This window comes from Falco naumanni, chromosome 5 (genome assembly GCF_017639655.2).
Source record: "Falco naumanni isolate bFalNau1 chromosome 5, bFalNau1.pat, whole genome shotgun sequence".
Lineage (NCBI taxonomy): Eukaryota > Metazoa > Chordata > Aves > Falconiformes > Falconidae > Falco > Falco naumanni.
The window spans coordinates 29,806,597-29,825,935 of NC_054058.1; the positions used below are offsets into that span (position 1 = coordinate 29,806,597).

At 43.4% G+C, this 19,339-nt stretch overlaps 1 protein-coding gene across 3 annotated transcripts; it reads right to left on the minus strand.

Annotated features, from left to right (window-relative positions):
* Window positions 1–1,822: 1,822 nt before the first annotated feature.
* On the minus strand, window positions 1,823–18,570 carry LOC121088923 (protein mono-ADP-ribosyltransferase PARP12-like). Of its 3 annotated transcripts, XM_040595598.1 has the most exons (12): window positions 18,078–18,570; window positions 16,888–17,023; window positions 13,906–14,200; window positions 12,823–12,921; window positions 11,490–11,613; window positions 9,738–9,933; window positions 8,446–8,566; window positions 6,821–6,917; window positions 5,758–5,836; window positions 4,362–4,492; window positions 3,518–3,669; window positions 1,823–2,691 (listed from the first exon to the last, which is right to left on the minus strand). In XM_040595598.1, the coding sequence occupies exons 1-12, from the start codon at window positions 18,389–18,391 to the stop codon at window positions 2,417–2,419; spliced, it is 2,019 nt and encodes a 672-aa protein (XP_040451532.1). In that variant the 5' UTR covers window positions 18,392–18,570; the 3' UTR covers window positions 1,823–2,416. The 3 variants fall into 3 exon arrangements, with proteins under 3 accessions (XP_040451532.1, XP_040451531.1, XP_040451530.1); XM_040595597.1 differs by lacking the exon at window positions 6,821–6,917 and having other exon boundaries at window positions 2,511–2,691; window positions 18,078–18,474; XM_040595596.1 differs by lacking the exon at window positions 5,758–5,836 and having other exon boundaries at window positions 2,511–2,691; window positions 18,078–18,473.
* Window positions 18,571–19,339: the final 769 nt, after the last annotated feature.

A 19,339-nucleotide genomic window follows, 5' to 3' on the forward strand; every position in this document is an offset into this window, starting at 1 on the left:
CCTTCACACATACACACGCCCCGCGGTGGGATGGGGAGGAGAATCAAAAAAAAGGTAAAACCTGTGGGCTAAGTACATATTAATAGTTGAAATAAAGTAAAATGTAATAATTAATAATAATTGTAGTGAAGAGGGAGATAGCAAAAAGAGAGGAATGGAACCCAAGAAGGACAAGTGCGATGCACAATACAGTTGCTCACCATCTGCTGACCAATACCTAACCAGTCCCTGAGCAGCAATCAGCCCTTCCCAGCCAACTCCCCCCAGTTTACATACTCAGCATGATGTTCTATGGTACAGAATATCCCTTTGGCTAGTTGTCTTGGTTTTGGCTGAGATAAGTTAATTTTCTTCTTAGTAGCTAGCGCAGTGCTGTGGTTTAGATTTGGTATAAAATCAATGTTGATGGCACACTGATGTTTTTGGTTGTTGCTGGGTGGCGTTCATTTCTCGGGCCCTGCCAGCGAGAGGGCTGGGGGGGCACAGGAAGCTGGGAGGGGACACAGCCAGGGCAGCTGACCTGAACTAGCCAAAGGGATGTTCCATACCATGGGTGCCATGCTCAGTATATAAACTGTGAGGGGTTGGCTGGGGCTGCGGATCATTGCTCCAGGACTGGCTGGGCATTGGGTGGTGAGGAGTCGTACTGTGTGTCACTGGTTTTCTCCCTCCCCTTTGGATTTTGTTCCTCTCTCCTTCTCCCTCCTTTTCATTAAAACTGTTATTGTCAACTATTACTCTTCTGGTTTTATTTTATTTTAGTTATTAAATTGTTCTTATCTCAACCCTTGAGTTTCACATTCCAATTCTCCTCCCCACCCCTCTGTGGGAGGGGGTAGTGAGCAAGCGGCTTCGTGGTACTTAACTACCAGCTGTCATTAAGCCACAACACTAGTTCAGGTCAGCTGTCCTGGCTCTGCTCCCTCCCAGCTTCTTGAGCACCTGCTCACCGGTGGAGCATGGGAAACTGAAAAGCCCTTGATTTAGAGTAACCACTACTTAGCAAGAACTAAAACATCAGTTTGTTACCAACACTATTCTCATACTAAATACAAAACACAGCACTGTATCACTGTATCAACTGCTGGGAAGAAAATTAACTCTATCCCAGCAAAAACCAGGATACCTATAGCTAACAAGTACTCATGTGGGAGCATTAAATCTGTGATAAATTATCTCTCTAGCATCAGCAACTTTAATATGAAGAAATACCTGACAATTCACATTTTTTATTATCTGCATACATGTACGCTGACTGCTCAACACTACTAACATCTTTTGCTGGGAACAATTAAATATTCAACTTAATCTTCAGATTTTTAAAGGTTTCAGTTTTGTGGCTAAAGACAACACCTCAGGTGAGCACATTTTTCCAGCAAGAGAGTCCAAAGACACCTTGATTACACAGGTAACCAGTGTATCTTCTGCTACCAAAAAGGCAGTAAATCTAATGAGACAGTCACTCACTGTCCTTCCTAAAAGCTGTAAGAGAACCGTAAAGCCACTCCACAGAAATAAGGTATTGCTAATCGAGCAGCGTATTTCACTCAAAGCATGACATTCTTAAATGACAGAGTGAGTTGCCTCCTCTTCTTCCCCACACTCCACTGTCACCTGCCAGCACTCTCATTTGTCAGCACAGTGGAAGTCATGAAAAACTTGTGTTCTCTCAAACCTAAAATACGGCATTTATTTGACAGAGTAAGTCAACTGAGTAGCACAGCACCAAGCAACCCTTAGATAATCCCTTACTTACATGCTTCATGTCTTTGGCTCTTGTTTTAAATGAGAAAATTAATAGGTGAAAGTACGTTTCTGTTCCTTTTCAACAAGCAAGTTTAATTTTTGAGGCTTTGTTAGTGAGGATTAAGTAGGGATAAAAGAAAGTGCTGCTAAGAATTTATGCAATTGACTTGAGCACAGAGACAGAGATTGTACAGTCTCATTCGCAAACACATGGATGTCTACTGTTACAGGAAACAGATTATCAAAAAAAGCAGGTTTTATCAAATACTGAATTCAAAGACAAACAGGTAGAAGGAGACAGCCTCTGACCAACAAGCACTTTAAAGACCTATCTTCAAACAATTATAACTAAATATTCTTTAAACTTGGCAGTCATAGCCAATCCTCATGTTACAACCACCACTGAATTCATCAAATTTATAAAAGTCTCTAGTAATGCAGGGAAAAATGATACCTGCTAAAGAACAGGAGACAGGCACAGGATTTTAAGAATTCTAAGACATCCTTTGTGTCTTTATATACCTCATTTTCTATTGCACAGAAAGTACAGAGAACAAATGTTCATGATCACTCATCTAATTACGCCATTTCTAAAAATCACTTTTTCTCTCTTAAGCCAATACTAAAAAATGTTTATACCAGCTAAACATAAAGATGACAGGTTTTGCTGCTATAGCATTCTTGCCAATGCGTGGTCACTATAGTCTATCAGATACTCTGGATAAACCTGCTGCTTCTCAAAGATAACAAAGATCGAAGGGTTTGAATAGCTATTCACACAACTGTCATAGAAGTTTTGGTTGTCCTTCAAGGGAGGCCGAACATAAGAAGAACTACCAAGTGCGAACTCCCCCACCAGCACCCGTGCCAGAAACATGGTCTTGATGTTCAAGTCTTCCCTGCAGTAGTTGTCAGAATAAGATGCATCCCTTGCAAAATAGCTTCCTGCAGAAGAGACACCAAGACAGAGTTGATAAGACACCAAAATTTCAGGGAAGGAAGTGATTAACAGTGTGAAAGCAAATTCATAAACAAATCCATTAAGCAGTTCATGAACGGCCTTTCCAAAGTCTTCACTTGTCCTGTATGTCCTTCTTAGTGAAAATGACCGGTACACATTTTCCTACAATTTTATTTTCCACACCACACATCAAAAAGCCACCCAAGTGATGTTTTAAATGTTAATCATATTCCTCAAAAAGATTTCCTCCTGACCCTAGACGGCCACCTTCCCCAATTTCGCCCAACTTCCTCTGCTGATAGAGGCTACTAATATTCATTAGAACATTTCTGAGAGTTACAAAGTACTCAGTCAGATGGGTGGGTAGTCAGTCAGCCTGTATCTTGGCTATTCCCCTTGGTATGTCGATCCTTTCCTGTACACAGGACCATGTAAAGGAATATAATTTGCTAGCAAGGCAAAAAGCCTGTAACCAGGATGACATTTATGTTCCTGGGAAAAAAACCAACAGATAATGCCATGTTGCCTTCCAGTAGGAGCTTGGAGAAATTGGAACAGAAGTAAGCCTGGACTCCAGGAGCAAATTGCCCCAGAACTGGTCTCTCCTAAGCTTGTCTTTTCTTGTAAGGACAGAGTGGAGCATAGAGGCCAAGGCTTTTCAGTATGGCTTAGCTCCAAATGATCATTGCCAAAGTCAGTTATGTCATCCACATCATTGCAGAGATAAGACCTAGATTGGCTGACTGTATCTCTGTAACTACTGAGAATTTTTTAGCAAGTCTAGCGTTAATAAAAAAGCTGAAGAACAACCTTTGCCGTAGACTGTCCCATGAAGGCCACAGATCCTCCAGTCAAAGTTTTGTTGGCAGATGGCATCAACATATTTTTTACTGGTCCCGTGAAATAAAAATCGTTCATCCACCGCCCTTCCACCGTTGCTCTTCTGCATTTGTTCCTTCTGCCTGCAATAAGAAGTCTTATCTTTGCAGTTCCATGGTGGCTGCACCCAAACAGGCTCCAGACATACTAGCACTCAATTTTACACAAAGAGCACTTTCTGAAAATCCTTACGTTAAAGGCCTAAACTTTGGGCATAAAGGGTATCTTGCTGTCTAGCTGCATACAAATATGCTTTCATTATACACAAATGCCTCCAGATATTTAATAAGAAAAAATGTGTTGTTTCATTCACACCCTATTGGGAGAGGGGGAGGACTCTAGCATTATTTTTTTTTTAAACAGAGGAGTTCATGTTAAGGCTTTCCCTCAGTGAGTTTTGCATTTCATTTTGAAGGTTGTTTCAGTTTTGACTAGCTACAAACCAGTTTGTGCCAGATGTGACTGATTACCAGCTTCAAGGGAAGGCAGCTGTCCTGGACACAGGCCTGGCAGAAGTCAGAACCACTTACTTGAGAGCAAGGATTCCTCCCACAGACCTCATGTGACTATTCTAAGCTCTGCATTTTGACTGTGTTTTGGTTTTGTCAGTACCTCTTTATCTACTTGTTGATCCTGGCTAGGTATTTCAGTGAGGGAGTAGAAGAAGATTCTTAAAGGCAGCTGCATTTCAGGAATGCATGTGTGCCTAGCACACAGCTAACTGCAGAAATAACAAACTTCATGCACTCATACCAGAACACTATTTTACACATACCATTGATATAGTTCCCAGAGAGATGTGTTCTGAACTCTACAAATCCTTTTAATAAAAGCTTTGGGCATTGTGCGTTGAAAGTCCACCTTGACTTTCTTGTATTCTTCAGAAGAACTGTCAAGCTCGACCAGCTGTAAGGAAAAAATTAAAAAGTTCTACCTAGTGTGCTGCTCAGATCTTTAAAGACTTTTCTGCAAAGCAGAGGTATGAGCAGCAAAAATACTCTTGGAAAGAAGGCAGATTAGAGATTCCTGCTCTGTAAAAGTGCAGTCTTACCTGGGGAACATTAACTCCTGGGGTTTAAGACACCCAGATTGCTCTCTCACAGGACATTAAAGTAGCTGCATGCTTTTGTGCCACCCGGCTCCTTTTAATATTTGGGCCAAGATACATTTGCATGCATATATCAAACAGTACTTAAATACACAGAAGAAATGAGCACACAAATAAAAAAACAGAATTTATGTTGTAGCAAATCAAGCAATACCTCTACACCCAAGCTTTTTAGTTCTTTATAGTTTATACACCCTACAGCCAGCAAACACAAATGGCACCTCCTGTTTTGTTTTAAAATAAATTGAAAAGGCCTTATTCAACCAACCATTTTAGGGAAGAGTACAGATACACTGCCAAAAACATTCCTTACATGACAGTCCTGAAAGCAAACAATGTTTTCTATTTGCATGCTTCCCCGAGGAACATCAATATCAACCTTCCCTATTTTTTATTCACAATTTCTTGAGGATTTGCATTTTGTAAGTTAATAACTTCCAAGTTTCACATAAAATGATCTTTTCTGTAAGTGCGCTTACCAGACTTTACAGAGGTGGTGGTGGAGGCAGGCAGGAAGTCAGCAAACGTAAACCATGCTGATATTAACTGGGTGTGTTACAAAGGTAAACAAGTTCACTCCACTGGAGTTATGGTACATTTTAATAAAAGATCCCAGCCTGCTGATTTCAGCAATGCTGCATAGATGTACAATGGTCTACTTATACTCAGCTCAGGAAATGGCTACCCTGAAGTTCAGAGACATCATTTATCTCTGATGCTACAGCTCACGTTGGGACTTCAAAGCCATACATCTTGGGCACCTGGAACAGTCTTGCTAATACAGAGTAAGCTTCCGACAAATTTGCCAAGGAAAGGGATAAATAGTGGCAGTGAAAGTCAATGTTGCTATGGGTTATACTGTCACCTTTTGTTAGTTTAAATTTGGGTCTGGTTTCACCTCTAGGTCTATGCAGTGTGGTATCAGGCTCAAATTTACCAATACCTCTGGATTACATTACATAAGAAATAGTCATCAATAAAGGCACAAGAAACACTGACCTTGTAATGTAAAAACCTTGTATGCAACAAAACTAATGGAGAGAAAAAACAAAAAACTCCAAACCTTGAACCCCAGTTCAGGCATGGCAGATTTGTCCCAGTGAGCTGGAATGCCCTTAAACTCTTCTGTATGTTTAAAGCCCCTATACATCAAAAGACATTACAAATAGGGAATTAAAACTAAACAAATCACTACATTTTATGTACATATGATACAAAATGTTTTTGTCAAGTTTAGGGAGAATATAGGCAACTGAACATATTCAGAAATATTTCAAATCTGTCTTTTCAGTTCAGTACATGCAAACATTTGTTCCAAATCATGTCAAGACCTATGGCAGGAAGCAAGATGCCAAATCAGAAAAAATATATTTAGATATACACTAAACTAAACGTGGAAGTAGTTCTTTTAGCTGCAAAGAGTTGAATGTATACATAAAAGATCTGTGACACTGGGATAGAGAAAAATGCATCAAGTATCATACCAGTATGACAGAAACTGGATAGGAACAGTTGTCTGCACTACTTCCACTCCAGTTTTAATCAGTGTGTTTAGCTGCTCTTTTCTGTGTTAAGCAAGCATTGCATGCTGCAAGGTAACACAGCTGTTATACAAAATTACATACAACTTCTCCCCTTGCAAACTCCCACCTTTTGCTTCACCTGCAACAACTACAAAATTCCTCTCAGATCGTCTGGTTGTTCTCAAAAGAATTGTTTCTAAACTTTTACTTAGCTTTGAACGTTACTGATCTCAGATGTCAGAAAGGGTTAGTACACGTAAATGTTATTGCTTGCATCTGTATCAGCTGCCCTAGTAAGATAGCTCCCTCTAATCATCAGATTCCTACAACATTGCTACATGTTGAATTATTTTCCATGCTTTCACACTTTCTGTGGCCAAGCCCAAACCTCCTTCACACCCAAGGCTCCCGAGTTGCTTGAAAACATTGGCCAGGCTGCAATAAGTGCCATGACTAGACACTGTTGTAGGAAGGTTACATCCCTTCCCCTCTCAATTTCTTTCACAACTGCTTTAAGAGCTACTCCTTCATTTACACCCTTGGAAGACACTGCATTCACAGTGCACTAAATCCATCACCTCAGAATGAGCAGTTGCAGTTTACCTGGCTCTTGTCTCTTCTACCTCTGTCTGAGAGAGAAATTTAGGTCTTCTGCAAATATCTCTCTCTGTTGCGTAGCGAAGGTTTTTCTGAATCATGGCTGAGGGAAAAAAAACAAACTTCAACATTGAACAATCAAAAGGATGTTTTAGAAAGTCTTCACAGTGCAGCAAAACTTGCCACTAAGCTGTTTTGTCAAAAATATTTACAAAAAGGCACTGAGGTTTTTTTCTTGCTACACAAAGGGAAGTCAGAGCAGGATGTGAAACCCATGGTCTATCTCCAAAAATCACTGTGAAGGACTTCAGTTTCAGTTTTGCTTTTAACTTTAGAAGGCACAGTAGACACTGGTAGCTATTTTCCCTTCATTATTCCATCAGCCACACTTTAACAAAAAGGATAACTGTAAATTAAGTATCTACATTTGCTCCATAGATTGCATCCCCTCCTTCTCAATTTGCAATCAAGATACTGTTTTTCTACATGCAGCTGTAGATTTCAAACCCTGTAAACACAACCTAACAGCTATCACAGGCCATTTGTTTTCATTGACTGGTAACAGAAACAAGCCACAGCAACCTGAATTTTAGAGGCTTTCTTTCTGGATCTTGGAACCTCTGTAGCTACCACCACATCATAGTAGCAACTAGAAGTCAGTAGCAGTGAGAAGAATGAGGTCTTATCTTCAGAGAGATACAGAGGAAGAAAACAAACAAAAAAACCTCTTGGCACTACCAAGCATAGAAACTAAGTTTTGGAAGACATCTACATTATATATGTTTGACTAAGTTATTAAAAAAGCCCAAACCTCAGAAAAGGGATTGATTTACTACACAATTTTCCCTTCTAAGCCAGACATGTTTCCGCAGCCTATAGAGAAATTACAGAATTGCTTTCAATTGAATCACAAACAACGTTATCACATACCCTTTGTGCTTGGTGTTTCTTGATGCAGAATGAGATAGTAATGGAGAGCTGGATCAAAGGCAACTACACTAAAATTACAGTCTAGACAAGCTGATTCCCACCACCAATGTTGCCCATGATTTTTGAAAAGAGTACCTGGAAAAGCAACAGCTCAAAGAGGACAGCACCATCACAAGTGGCTTAAATTTCCTAAATTCTTGGGAAACTTATCTCCTTGCTTTGACATAGTCAAGATACTTCCTCAGCCTTTCCAGACAGGCAAAGCTATAAAAATAAAATAGCTACATAAATCCTGCAGTGCTAAGGACTGTCTGGACCCTACACCTTGCCCAAGTATTCATTTCTCTGCAAGCCAGTGATTAAAGCAGACTAGAAACTAGCTTGCTCAGTCATTCAGAAGTTTCTCACCATTTGTGTTAGTGCTGGCATCAATGGCAGTGTCACACATGGATTTGTTTGCAGATATTTTGAAACCTAGCATGAGAACTTCTCAAAAATAAAAGGTCTGGAGGAATAGGAATGCCACTTTGCTTATATGAACAGCTCTTATCCTGAGAACCTTCACAGAAGCTCTGTTTCTGGTAGCACTGCTGTTCAGAGTTCAGATTTCTCTCTCTTATCTCATGCAGTAATGTAGTTTGAAACCACAAAAGACCAGGGAGGGAAGGACAAAACAAAAAACCAAGGCAAATGGAACCTACCTCCAAAATCAAGTTCATATTCATGTCTTCCAGCTTTGAAGTTCAGCTTTGGAGAACTTTTGGCTAGATAAGCTTTCTCCAGGTCATCACTGGAGACAGTGGCAGCTACATGATCATCATCCTGTCAGGCCAAAACCAGACAAAAAGAATTCTTCTGGTCTGTTTAAAGAAAGCAAGTTTAAAACCCAACAGCTGTCGTATGATATGGTAGCTGCAGTATGTAACAGCTTTTGGGCATGATAGTAGTTATCAGGCAAAAGCCATGTGTTGAAACAGTTGAAACTTCCCCTAAAACAAACCAAGCAGTGTTATGAAGCCCAAATTTACACTGCAAAGTGCATGCTGTGAACCGTATGATTGAAACAGCACATTCACCAGCTAGACCTTAGCAAGGACACACAGCACTACTGGAACCTCAGAAAAGGAAGTTTTAGTCAGGAGCAACAAAAAGAATGTATTACTGTTGTTAAAGAAAATTTATTTTGAATTAAAGAGATTTTAAATTGCTGAAGCTGCTAACTGGCAGAACCAGGCCTTGTCCCTTGTATAGCCCTAATCCAAGGTTGGTTTAAAACCCAGTCAAGCTAATCAGCAGGAGAATGGAAAAACAATAGAAAACCAATCTGTATACACAGGTGTTCTCAGAAACACAGGTGTTTTTAGAAAAGTTAGTATATGTGAATAGGAAATGCTTGTTCAAAGAGTAAGTGTGCTTGAAGAATTGTGCAAGTTTAAGCAAGCAGAAAGAAGATAATGATCCAAAGAGGACCTTGAAACCCAGGCAGAAACTGGAACCAGAACAGAAGAGATCAGCTGGGCCAGGATCAGATGATGGATTCGCAGAACTGAAAAGACCAAAGGAAACTTCTGAAAACTTTGGACTTGACTAAGCTGTACTACATTCCTTTCTACATTGTGACTAAGTAAAGCTTACTACATTGCTAATCACTGAGGTGTTGGCCCAACTCTGAGTTGTAATTAAAGCAAGCCTAGTGGTACTCACGTCTGAGTGATTTTTTCCTTTAACAGATGTCATCCTACCTGACATGACTTACTGAAGAATTATCTGTCAATAATATTTGTGACTCACCAGTGAGCACTGTCCTACATGAACTACTTAAATTCACAGGGAAAAGATCCCATTAGGCCTCTGAAGTCCACCTGTACAGTATGAGTGAGAGGAACAGAAGGAGAGGGTGACAAAAGAGCGGGAGGATATAAACACCATGTGCTTCTCAGTAGTTTTGCACTTTAACACAGAGCTGAGAGTCCCCCCACTTCTCCACACTTACTTTTCTTCCATACTCCTGCCACAGGCCATGCTCATCTTTCCAGTACCAGATCCATTCTGTTGTAAGAATGAAGTGAGGGGGCTTGGTCACAGAGGAGGCTGTAGAAAGACGTCTAACCTTTGCAAACCCACAGCACATATTCAGAAAACAGATAGGTGACAAGACAGAGCCACTTTCAGTAATACCGTTATTAAATCTATTAAAAAAAAGTAGAAAAAAAAATAAATCAGAACTGTTTGCAAAGCTTTACACATAGGTTCAGAAGCCCACCACAAATCTGCAAATTAAATCAACCTTACTCAAAAGCAGAACACAAACCTGCAGTTTCCACAACTATCCCAGCTCATTCTGTACATATTTTGCATTACAGTATTGTTTCACATTGGTTCCACGGACAGTAGCCATTATCAACATGTAAATCAGTGAGTTACACAGGGTGAACAGAAACAGTGGGAAATGTACACTGCTGCCTTCTTGCTAACGAACCATATTCTAAACAGAACACTGTCATAACTTAAAAAAAAACATAAGAGGGCTATGTAAATTCTCCAGCATGGGACACAGCATACTGGTATGAGCACCTTCCAATACCCTCTTTGTGCTACATAACCAGTTGCAAACTCTTAAAAGGTATTTCCATATTCTTAATGCTCTCTGCACCCACGAGCATCTCTCTCCCCAGGACTTTGGGGAAAGGGGGCAGAAGGGGCAAATCTCATGCTACCTTTCCATCCTCCAGCTCAAAAGGTGAAAGAGAAAGTTAATTCTAATCCTGGGGTCAAGCTGTGCATTGGCAAGCTCTAACCAAGGACAGATTCCCACAAGTACTTGTGATAAAATCACCGTTCTCAGCAGTTTTCCAGCCATTCTTGGTGAGGATTAAGACTTCCTATGGCAGCAGCAGTAGGAATTATTTATACATTTTTCCTAGCAAAGAATGTTAGAGTCCATGGGTCAGTCACATAAAGTAACTGTGGTAGATGGACCCCAGCCAGCAACCAAGTACCCACACAGCTGCTTGCTCGCTTCCCCTCCCCTCCCCCGCATGACAGAACGTAGAAAATAAGGGCAACAGTGAGAAAGTTGTGGGTCAATATAAATGCAGTTCCATAGGTGAAGAAGGTGGGATATGTAAATAAACAAACACCTAAATAAATAAAGCAAATCACTCAACATCCCCCCACGCAGTCTAATGCCCATCCAGCCTCCAAATGGCAGCCACCTTCGTAACCAAAAACCCAAGGCTTTTCTTCCCCTGCCCCAGGTTTATTGCTGAATGTGATGTTATATGGTATGGGCGATCCCTTTGGTCGGTTCAGGTCAGCTGTCCCAGCTGATCCTCTCCCAGCCACCTGCCTGCCCCCAGGCTATCTGTCCACTGTGGAGGGGCAGTGTAGAATGACTTCGCTCTGGGCAAGCACTCCTCAGCAGCACCTACAACACTGGTGCATTATCAGCACTGTTTTAGTCACAAATCCAGAACACAGCACTACATGAGCTATGAAGACAGCTAACTCCATCCCAGATAAACCCAGTATGGTAACGCAGAGGGTCCTGCAGGTACTCCAGGCATAAGTCAGTCACAACGTATCAATCTCCAGCAACAGCTGATCAGCAATGTGAGGTCAGTAGAAGAATACCAAATGAAGATACTTATGTAATGACTACAATAGAATGGTAGCAATTTACAGCCACTAAGGGCCTGGTCCAATATAGCAAATTCCAAACATTAAAGTTTATAAGAGTTTATACCTGAAGTTATTTGGGTTACAATATGCCTTTTCTATTTCTTCCATATTCTTCAAGTCCTTCCAGGTATTACCATCAGAGATCTGCCATCTATATGGCAAATAAAAATGAGTTCTGACACACTTGTCTATAAAAAATAAAATAAAAAAAAAGGCATGAGGTGTTATTTTTACAGGCTATGTGAGAAACTCCAGCATTTCAGGGCTGTACACCTAGCTGATGGAAGTACTAAATGCATAGCTATGGGAAATGTTCATCTATGGAATCACTACAAGCAGTAGTTCAGAATTTTTCAGTGTGAGCAAGTAAAACTTTATTTTTCAGCTTAGGCAGAAGTTCAGTTTCTGTACCTACTAGATTCTCTTTGTGCATCGAAATTGCTAGCAGCTCAATGGTGAAGGACCATTCTGTCTTCTCAGTTTCAGAGACAAAAATTTACAATGAATCGAGACCACAAGATGAGGCTGTTATTTCATATACAGAGTAACAGCATAGACTGAAGTATCTACGCTTAAGCACTTAAACCCAAATTGGTATGACCAAGGAAAAAACCAAAACACAACAGCACTTAGTTTTAGGATACTAGGTAGCTCATTTAGAGACTTCAAGAATTCCCTAAGAGTCCAGGCCTCATCAAGAACAAGAGCAGTGGCAGCAGTGGCCCAGGTATCACAAGTGTTATTCAGAAATCATTCAAGGAGTCAGTACACAGTGACTCCTCAGTAGGACTACAGATCACATCACCAGTGCACATATGCATAAACTTGAGCCTAGCTTTCATAGCAGAACAACAGGCAGCTTAATTACAGGGAAAGTCAAGAAGACTGCACCGCACAGTTCATATGAGAAGGTGTGCAGTACATTGGGGAGCTGCTACAGGTCAAGAACATTAAAAAGGATGACAAAAGGACAACAATAAAGCTGGCACAGGAGCCTTTTTCCTGGACAAGTTGGAACATTTTGAAAGGGAGACAGTTCAAACAGATGGAACAGAAGACTGCTACAAGAAACAAGAAAAAACGTAGAATTAGGAGTATCTGTTGTAGCTACTTGGAAATTGGATTCCTATCATTCAGCAATCCCTTAGGTGAACACAGGTGGCATAGCTAACCTCCAACTCCGGTGGATGCTATGTATTTCAGAGTAAAACAAAACAGCTCCTTTGTTTGGTAGACCAGATAGGGCAAATAATTTCCTGCCAGTACTCAAGATTACAATGAGATTTATCTAAGAATAGGCATAAACTCTGAAGTTTCCCCTTTCTGTGAAAGACGTCTATCACTTTCTCTTTACAAGAAAAAGAAAACAGACTGGAGTTGCTACAATCACAACCTACCTTTAAACACACAACTTCTATAGAGATGATATAAACAGATCTGTTCCAATTCATCATCATTTGTAGTTGAGGCCTCCTCGCTACAGCTGTGTTTTCTCTCTAGAGGGGGGAATTATAAACCTTATTAATACACTTTGTTTCAACAAGCTGTCTTAAAAGAGCACTATGGGTAGGGAAGATGCCTAAAAACTGTGTTCATAACTTCATAACTGCATTCAGCTCCAGAAAGACAATGAAGTCTTTGATAATCTTGTATACTCAAAAGTCCTGCCCCTTTATCCATCTCTTCTGAGCTTGACTTTCCAATACCAGCTAAATTCCTCAGATAGTTTTTAGCTGTCACCACAAAATAAGAATAGAACACAATGCCTTTACATTTCTAGACGGACTTGAGTTAACTGTGCATTCTACATAGCTGTTCACATTGGCAGCTCTAAAATCTGAAGTCTCAAAACTTGATACTTCTGTAAATTAAAGCACACCTAAGGAAACAAAGAAGGGAAGAAGAACGGCAGGGAGAATAGCAGATGAACACACACACTTGGATTTTCCATTCTGTTACCCTTTCCTTTCCTGCTAAATTATACTTAACTTACAAGTCAACTTAAAAGAACTTCAAAAGAATGAACAAAATACTACATCTCTAAGAAGGAATGAGGATAGAGCTTTCTGTGAATTCTTGTGCTAGACAATCGCTACATTAGAGAAAAAAGAATTAAAAAAAAGTTTATAATAATCACACAAGTTAACACCACCTCTTTTCTTAAACAGCTCTCTACCCTTGTTTGTGTTTTTTACCAAGGAAAACAAAACATCCATCCCCCTATTTCCAGTTCCTGTTATGCTTTTCTAAACCCAAGTTTGTTTTATAAACACCAAGCATTTCATTTCTCAGGAACCTGTAGCACCTTGAAATTCACTTCATCTGTCAAGACACAAATCTCTGTCAATGAAACAGGTGCAAAGTCCCTCCTAACAGACACATCAATATGTCATTAAGAAAACTGAATTCACATCTGTGAGAACATTATATTCAGTACAGTGACTCTTCTTCTGATGCTTTTAAAAGATTCTATCATTTACCTTTACATGGTGAAGACTTCGCATCTTCTATGTCATACATGTTCCTGTTGCCATTTTTTATGTCATACATATTCCTATAAATGGAGGGTAGTTTCTCAATAATTTCTGAGCTCATTCCCTGTCTCTCCAGTTTCTCATAACATTCTGACTTTAGTAAGTCATGTGATCGCTTGCAGCTGCGGCCAAATCTGCACTGTCCCCACAAAAAGTACTGGCAAACATGCAGTTTCGTGCAGATCTTTTTATAGGTACAAGATCCATAAGGTCCATCACCTTTGTTATAATGCAAGCAGACCTTCCATAGAGGGAAAACAAACAAAAAAAAAGAATTTAAAGATTAAAATACAATATACTCATATAGACTGTATCAATTTAGACTTTTAAATTTTTACAGTTATGTGTTTACATCTGCATTTAAGAGACTTACACAAGTTTTTCTTTCTTCTTGTTCCCCAAATGATTCAGTTTTCCCTCTTCCATGCTAACGTCTAGAAAGATCTTTCAACAGACAACCACCACCTTACAGACATTCGTAAGCAGATGGGATTTTGTTCTAAGTCACGTAAATGTAGGATAGTCTATTTTACTGTGTCACCATCTGAAGTCTTTGGTTTTCTAGCTGAACTTTTGTGACCCGAATTTGATGGAAAGAGGTACTGGATCTGGCTGGGATGAGGTTAACTTTCTTCATAGCAGACCGTTACAGAAAAGTCAGAGACAAAACTCTCTAATACTTGTTTCTGAGTTCTAGAAAGCAGGCATTTTTTATTTTCGGTGCCAGACGCACAGGGGATAAGGTCTGCCTAACGTGCATGCCGACTTTGTATATGGCTGCTCTATACATATTTATAACATTTCTGAGAAACCATTAGCATATACATTACAATTCCAAGAACTACTTATCATATTATCAAATTACATGTTTGCTATGCATGTGTGGTCTAATGAGTCGGGGGTCCTATGGTGGTCATTTGGGACACCTCCATCCTTTCTTCATTCTGTCATCTTCCTCTTCTTCTTGTCCTTTTTGTGACCTCCTCTTCTCCTGACCCCGTTTCAGTACTCTTGGCTCATACCCTGGTTTTGTATCTGTTCTTATCCCTGGTTTTGTATCTGTTCTTATCTACTAGTAGCTGAACTACACAATGCAGCGTTGTAAACTCGCATTGTCAAGAATACATTCGTCACAACATTTACCATTAAGCACATTGATAAAATTCTGCTGGTATCAAGACTATGTTTTGCATTTGTGACCAAAACAGTGTAGATAACTGTCCTGGTTTCAGCTGGGATAGAGTTAATTTTCATCTTGGTGGCTAGCACAGTGCTGCGTGTTGGATTTGGTGTGCGAACAGAGTTGGCAACACACTGATGGTTTTGCTTGTTGCTGGGTGGTGTTTATACTGGGAGGGAACACAGCCAGGCCAACTGACCAACTGAACTAGCCAAAGAGGCATTCCATACCATGGGGTGCCATGCTCAGTACATAAACTGTGGGGGGTTGGCCAGGGCTGTGGATCATTGCTCCGGGACTGGCTAGGCATCAGGTGGTGAGCAGCTGTACCATGCGTCACTGGTTTTCTTTTGTCCCTCCCCTCTGGATTTTGTCCCTCTCCCCTTCTTCCTCCTTTTCATTTAAACTGTTATTGTTAACATTACTAGTTCTTTTGGTTTTATTTTATTTCAATTATTAAATTGTTCTTATCTCAACCCTCGAGTTTCACGTTCCTTTCCGATTCTTCCCTCTACCCAACTAGAGGAGGGAGCAAGCGGCTTCTTGATACTTAATTACTGGCTGGGGTTAAACCATGACAACACCACACCAATGTTTCAGCTACTGCTTGCACTATGCCAAGGCTTTATCTTTGTCTCCACTCTTCCCCCCTATCCTGGGTAGGCTGGGGTTGGGCAAGAGGCTGAGAGAGGACACAACTAGGACAGCTAGCCTGTAGTGGTTTAACCTGACAGGCAGCTAAACACAACACAGCCATCCACTCACTCCCCCCACAATGGGATGGGGGGAGAATCAGAAAAAAGGTAAAACTCATGGGTTGAGATAAAGGCAGTTCAATAGGACAGAAAACAAAGGGAAAACAGTAATAGTGATAAAAGAACATACAAAACAAGTTATGTACAATGCAATGGCTCACCACCCCCTGACTGATGCCCCGCCAATCCCCAAGCAGCAGGCTGCCACCCCCAGCCAACTCCCCTCAGTTTTATGATGCATGACATCCTATGGTATGGAATATCCCTTTAGCCAGTTTGGGTTGGCTGTCCCATCTGCATCCCCTCCCAGGTTGTTGTGTACCCCCAGACTCCTCACTGGCAGGGCAGTACAAGAAGCTGAAAAGTCCTTGACTTAATGTAAACACTACTTAGCATCAACTAAAATACCAGTGTTACCAACATTATTCTCATCCTAATTCCAAAACACAGCACTATACCAGCTACTGGAAGAAAATTCACTCTACTCCATCCAAAACCAGGACATAGCCTAAACTGCCCAAAGGGATATTCCATGCCATGTAACATCATACTCTAAAATATATATATAAAAAAGGGCGGCAGGGGGGAAGGTGGGTCCTTACAAGTGGCCCTTGCTCAGAGACTTGCTGGGCATCGGTCTGCTTGTGGGAGGCAGTGACCAGCTTCCTTTGCAACAATTGTTTTCTGCCCTCTTTTCTCCACTTGCTGAACTGTCTTTATCACCATCCACAGGTTTTGTCACTTTTGTTCTTGTTTTCTCTCACCTGTCCTGCTGGGGGCAGGGGAGAGGGGAGTAAGTGAAGGGCTGTGGCAGTGCTTAGCTGTCAGTTAGGGCCAACCCACCACAGAGAACAGAAGATGCAGATTTAAAGTTTCAGATTTGCATTATGCAAACTAAACTGATACCTACTATCTCCATCTAGTATCAAGCCTCTTCCACTTTGTGACACTCACTGAAAAACAAGGCTAAGAAACTGTCACACTACTACTCACCTCTGGTAAGAGGGAAGGGTCATTTTGAAGCAGAAGCTGGCGAAGTTCATCACTGTTTAAATTCTCAAGTCCATATTGTTTTAGAACACAGAGATTGTGGTCCGAGTGGAAGTTGTGAATAAACTTGCATTCCCTCCTATGAGTTAAGAAACCCGAGTGCAAAATGAGTGTAACAGACTAGCACTATTTTGCTATCCCATCATTATTACACCAAACAGTTTAAAAAGCACACCAAATCAACTAGTTTCAGAAAAATCTGTTGCTCCTTTATAAAATAATTATGTGATTTGCTAAGCAGATTAGGTAATTACTCAGAGGATAATTGCCACACTATTTCTGATTTACAGTTATTACGGCATTCATGTAGTTTGCTGAGATCAGCATTTTGGACGTGCAGCTCACAACCATGCGTAAGAAAACACCAAAATGCCAGGTTAACGCTCCCTCCCACTCAAATCAATCCCAATAAAATAATTCCCCAACTTCACACAGCACAAACCGCTCAGATTTGCTTCGTGTGTGAGCTAAGCTTTCCCTCTCGCACTGGCCTTACGGGGGGCCACGCCAGAAGCAAGGTGGTAAGATGGGGGAAAAGTGTTGCAACCCAAAGACTGTGAAACACCCGTTTCTCTCCTTTGGGAAAAAAAAGGGGGGTTGTGGGGGAAGAGGAGCTTTTCCGGGAAGGGCAGCAAGGCCTTTACCGAAGCCTCCTTCACAAAAGGCGTCGCCCCGAGGCCAAGGCCGAGCCTCCCGGGGCAGAGATCCCGGCCCCACGGACAATCCCGCTCCAGGCCCAAGCTCTCAGCCCACGGCAGAGGCGGAAACGGTGGCTGCCTCCCCCCGGAGCCACCACGGCCCGTCCAAGGCACAGCCTTCTCTCCCCGAGACGCCACGGCAGCCCAGCAGCCGGCGCCGGCCGCAGCAGCGCCCAGCCCCGCTGCCCGCCGCCGGGCACACGCGGCGCCCCGGCCCCCACAGCCGGGGGAGGCCGCCGAGGCCCCGAGGGGAAGGGGGCTCCGCAGACGCCAAGCAGGCCCGGCGGCACGGCGCCGCACGCAGACCCCCGGGCACACGGCCACACGCAGGGCCTGGCCCCCTCGGCGCGCCCCCAGCCCGGGCGGCGCTGCGCGGGTCCCCGCCGGCAGCCCCGCGCGGAGAGGCGGCAGTGGAGGCCGCCCCCCGCCCCTCACCTCGCCTGCTGGTTGCGGCAGAACCCCTTCAGGTGGAACTTGCACAGGTGCAGCCGCCCGCACTTCCCCTCGCAGCCCGCGCCGTGCTCCTGGCACAGCCGCACGGGGCTGGTGGCCACCACCGCCACCACCACCCCCGCCGCCGCCCCCGCCTCGCCCGGCCGCCGCACCAGCGTGAACCGCTGCGTGTCCCGCAGCACCCGCGCCAGCTGCTCCGCGGCGGGCGGGCCCGGCAGCTGCCGCTGCAGCTCGCCCTGCTCCAGGCAGCCGCCGCTGGCGCACAGCACCCGAAATACTTGGTCGGCGAACGCCATGGCCGCCGCGCCGCTGCTTTCCCGGGCCGGAGGCGCTCTCGGCGGCCGGCCCCGGGCAGCCCCGCCCCAGCACGTCTGGCTCGCCGGGCCGAGAAAACGAAAACGAAAACGAAACCGGCGGCGCGGGGCACGGGCGGGCGGGGCGGCCGCGCTGGGGAGGCGCCGGGGCAGAGCGGGGTGCGCTGCTCCCCCCGCCTGCCTGCACCGGCCCGGCGTCGCGGCTTGTGGCTGGCCCGGGCTGCCCTTCACGCCCCGGGGCTGGGCCGCCCTGAGGGGACCGCCCTGAGGGGACCGCCCTGAGGGGACCGCCCTGAGGGGACCGCCCTGAGGGGACCGCCCTGAGGGGACCGCCCCGGCCCCGGGCGCTTGGGGTGCCCTCACTGCCCGCCAGGCCAGAGTCTCCCCTCACCTGCCCAGGTGTTCCCAGAAGCCCAGGGTCACCCCAAAGGCGCCGGTATCTCATCCCTGCGGCCCTGGGGTGTGGTGTGTTTTGGTTTTCTTTACCTTGACTGCAGGGAGCGAGACACACTTGCGGTGCTACTGAGTGAGTGCCCTTCGCCTCCCTCCTCCTGTTGATTTTGTGATCTATTGGCTGTTTTTAACCAAATTCGACTGAAAAAGGGGTGGCAGCTGCAAAATCACTCATCTCCTATAGGAATAAGTGGTGCAGAGGAGACAAGAGGCTGCAGCCAGGCCTCCTTCGACACCTTCCATTACAGGAAGAGGGCTGGTGTGTGAATTCCGCTGCTGTTAGTCAGCAGAAAAAATTCTCAGTTAAGGTTTCTGACCTGTGTCAGTTTTCTGATGATACACCATGAAAGCCACTCACACTCCTTTCAATATCTAAATTAAAAACTCAGTCATGGGCACGCATCTGCTGGACATGAAAGTGCCCTGCTTGCAATGCTGGTGGTGCCAGCTGCTACAGTGTCACTGCATCCTTGCACA

Excerpts from the sequence above, each read along its gene's own strand:
- LOC121088923 (XM_040595598.1), bottom strand. The coding sequence starts at position 18,391 with ATGGCGTTCGCCGACCAAGTATTTCGGGTGCTGTGCGCCAGCGGCGGC. Across the intron at positions 6,918-8,445 it reads ATATGAACTTGATTTTGGAG|CCATGATTCAGAAAAACCTT; the intron begins GTAGGTTCCATT and ends TTTTTCCCTCAG. Across the intron at positions 5,837-6,820 it reads GTAGAAGAGACAAGAGCCAG|GGGCTTTAAACATACAGAAG; the intron begins GTAAACTGCAAC and ends TTTGATGTATAG.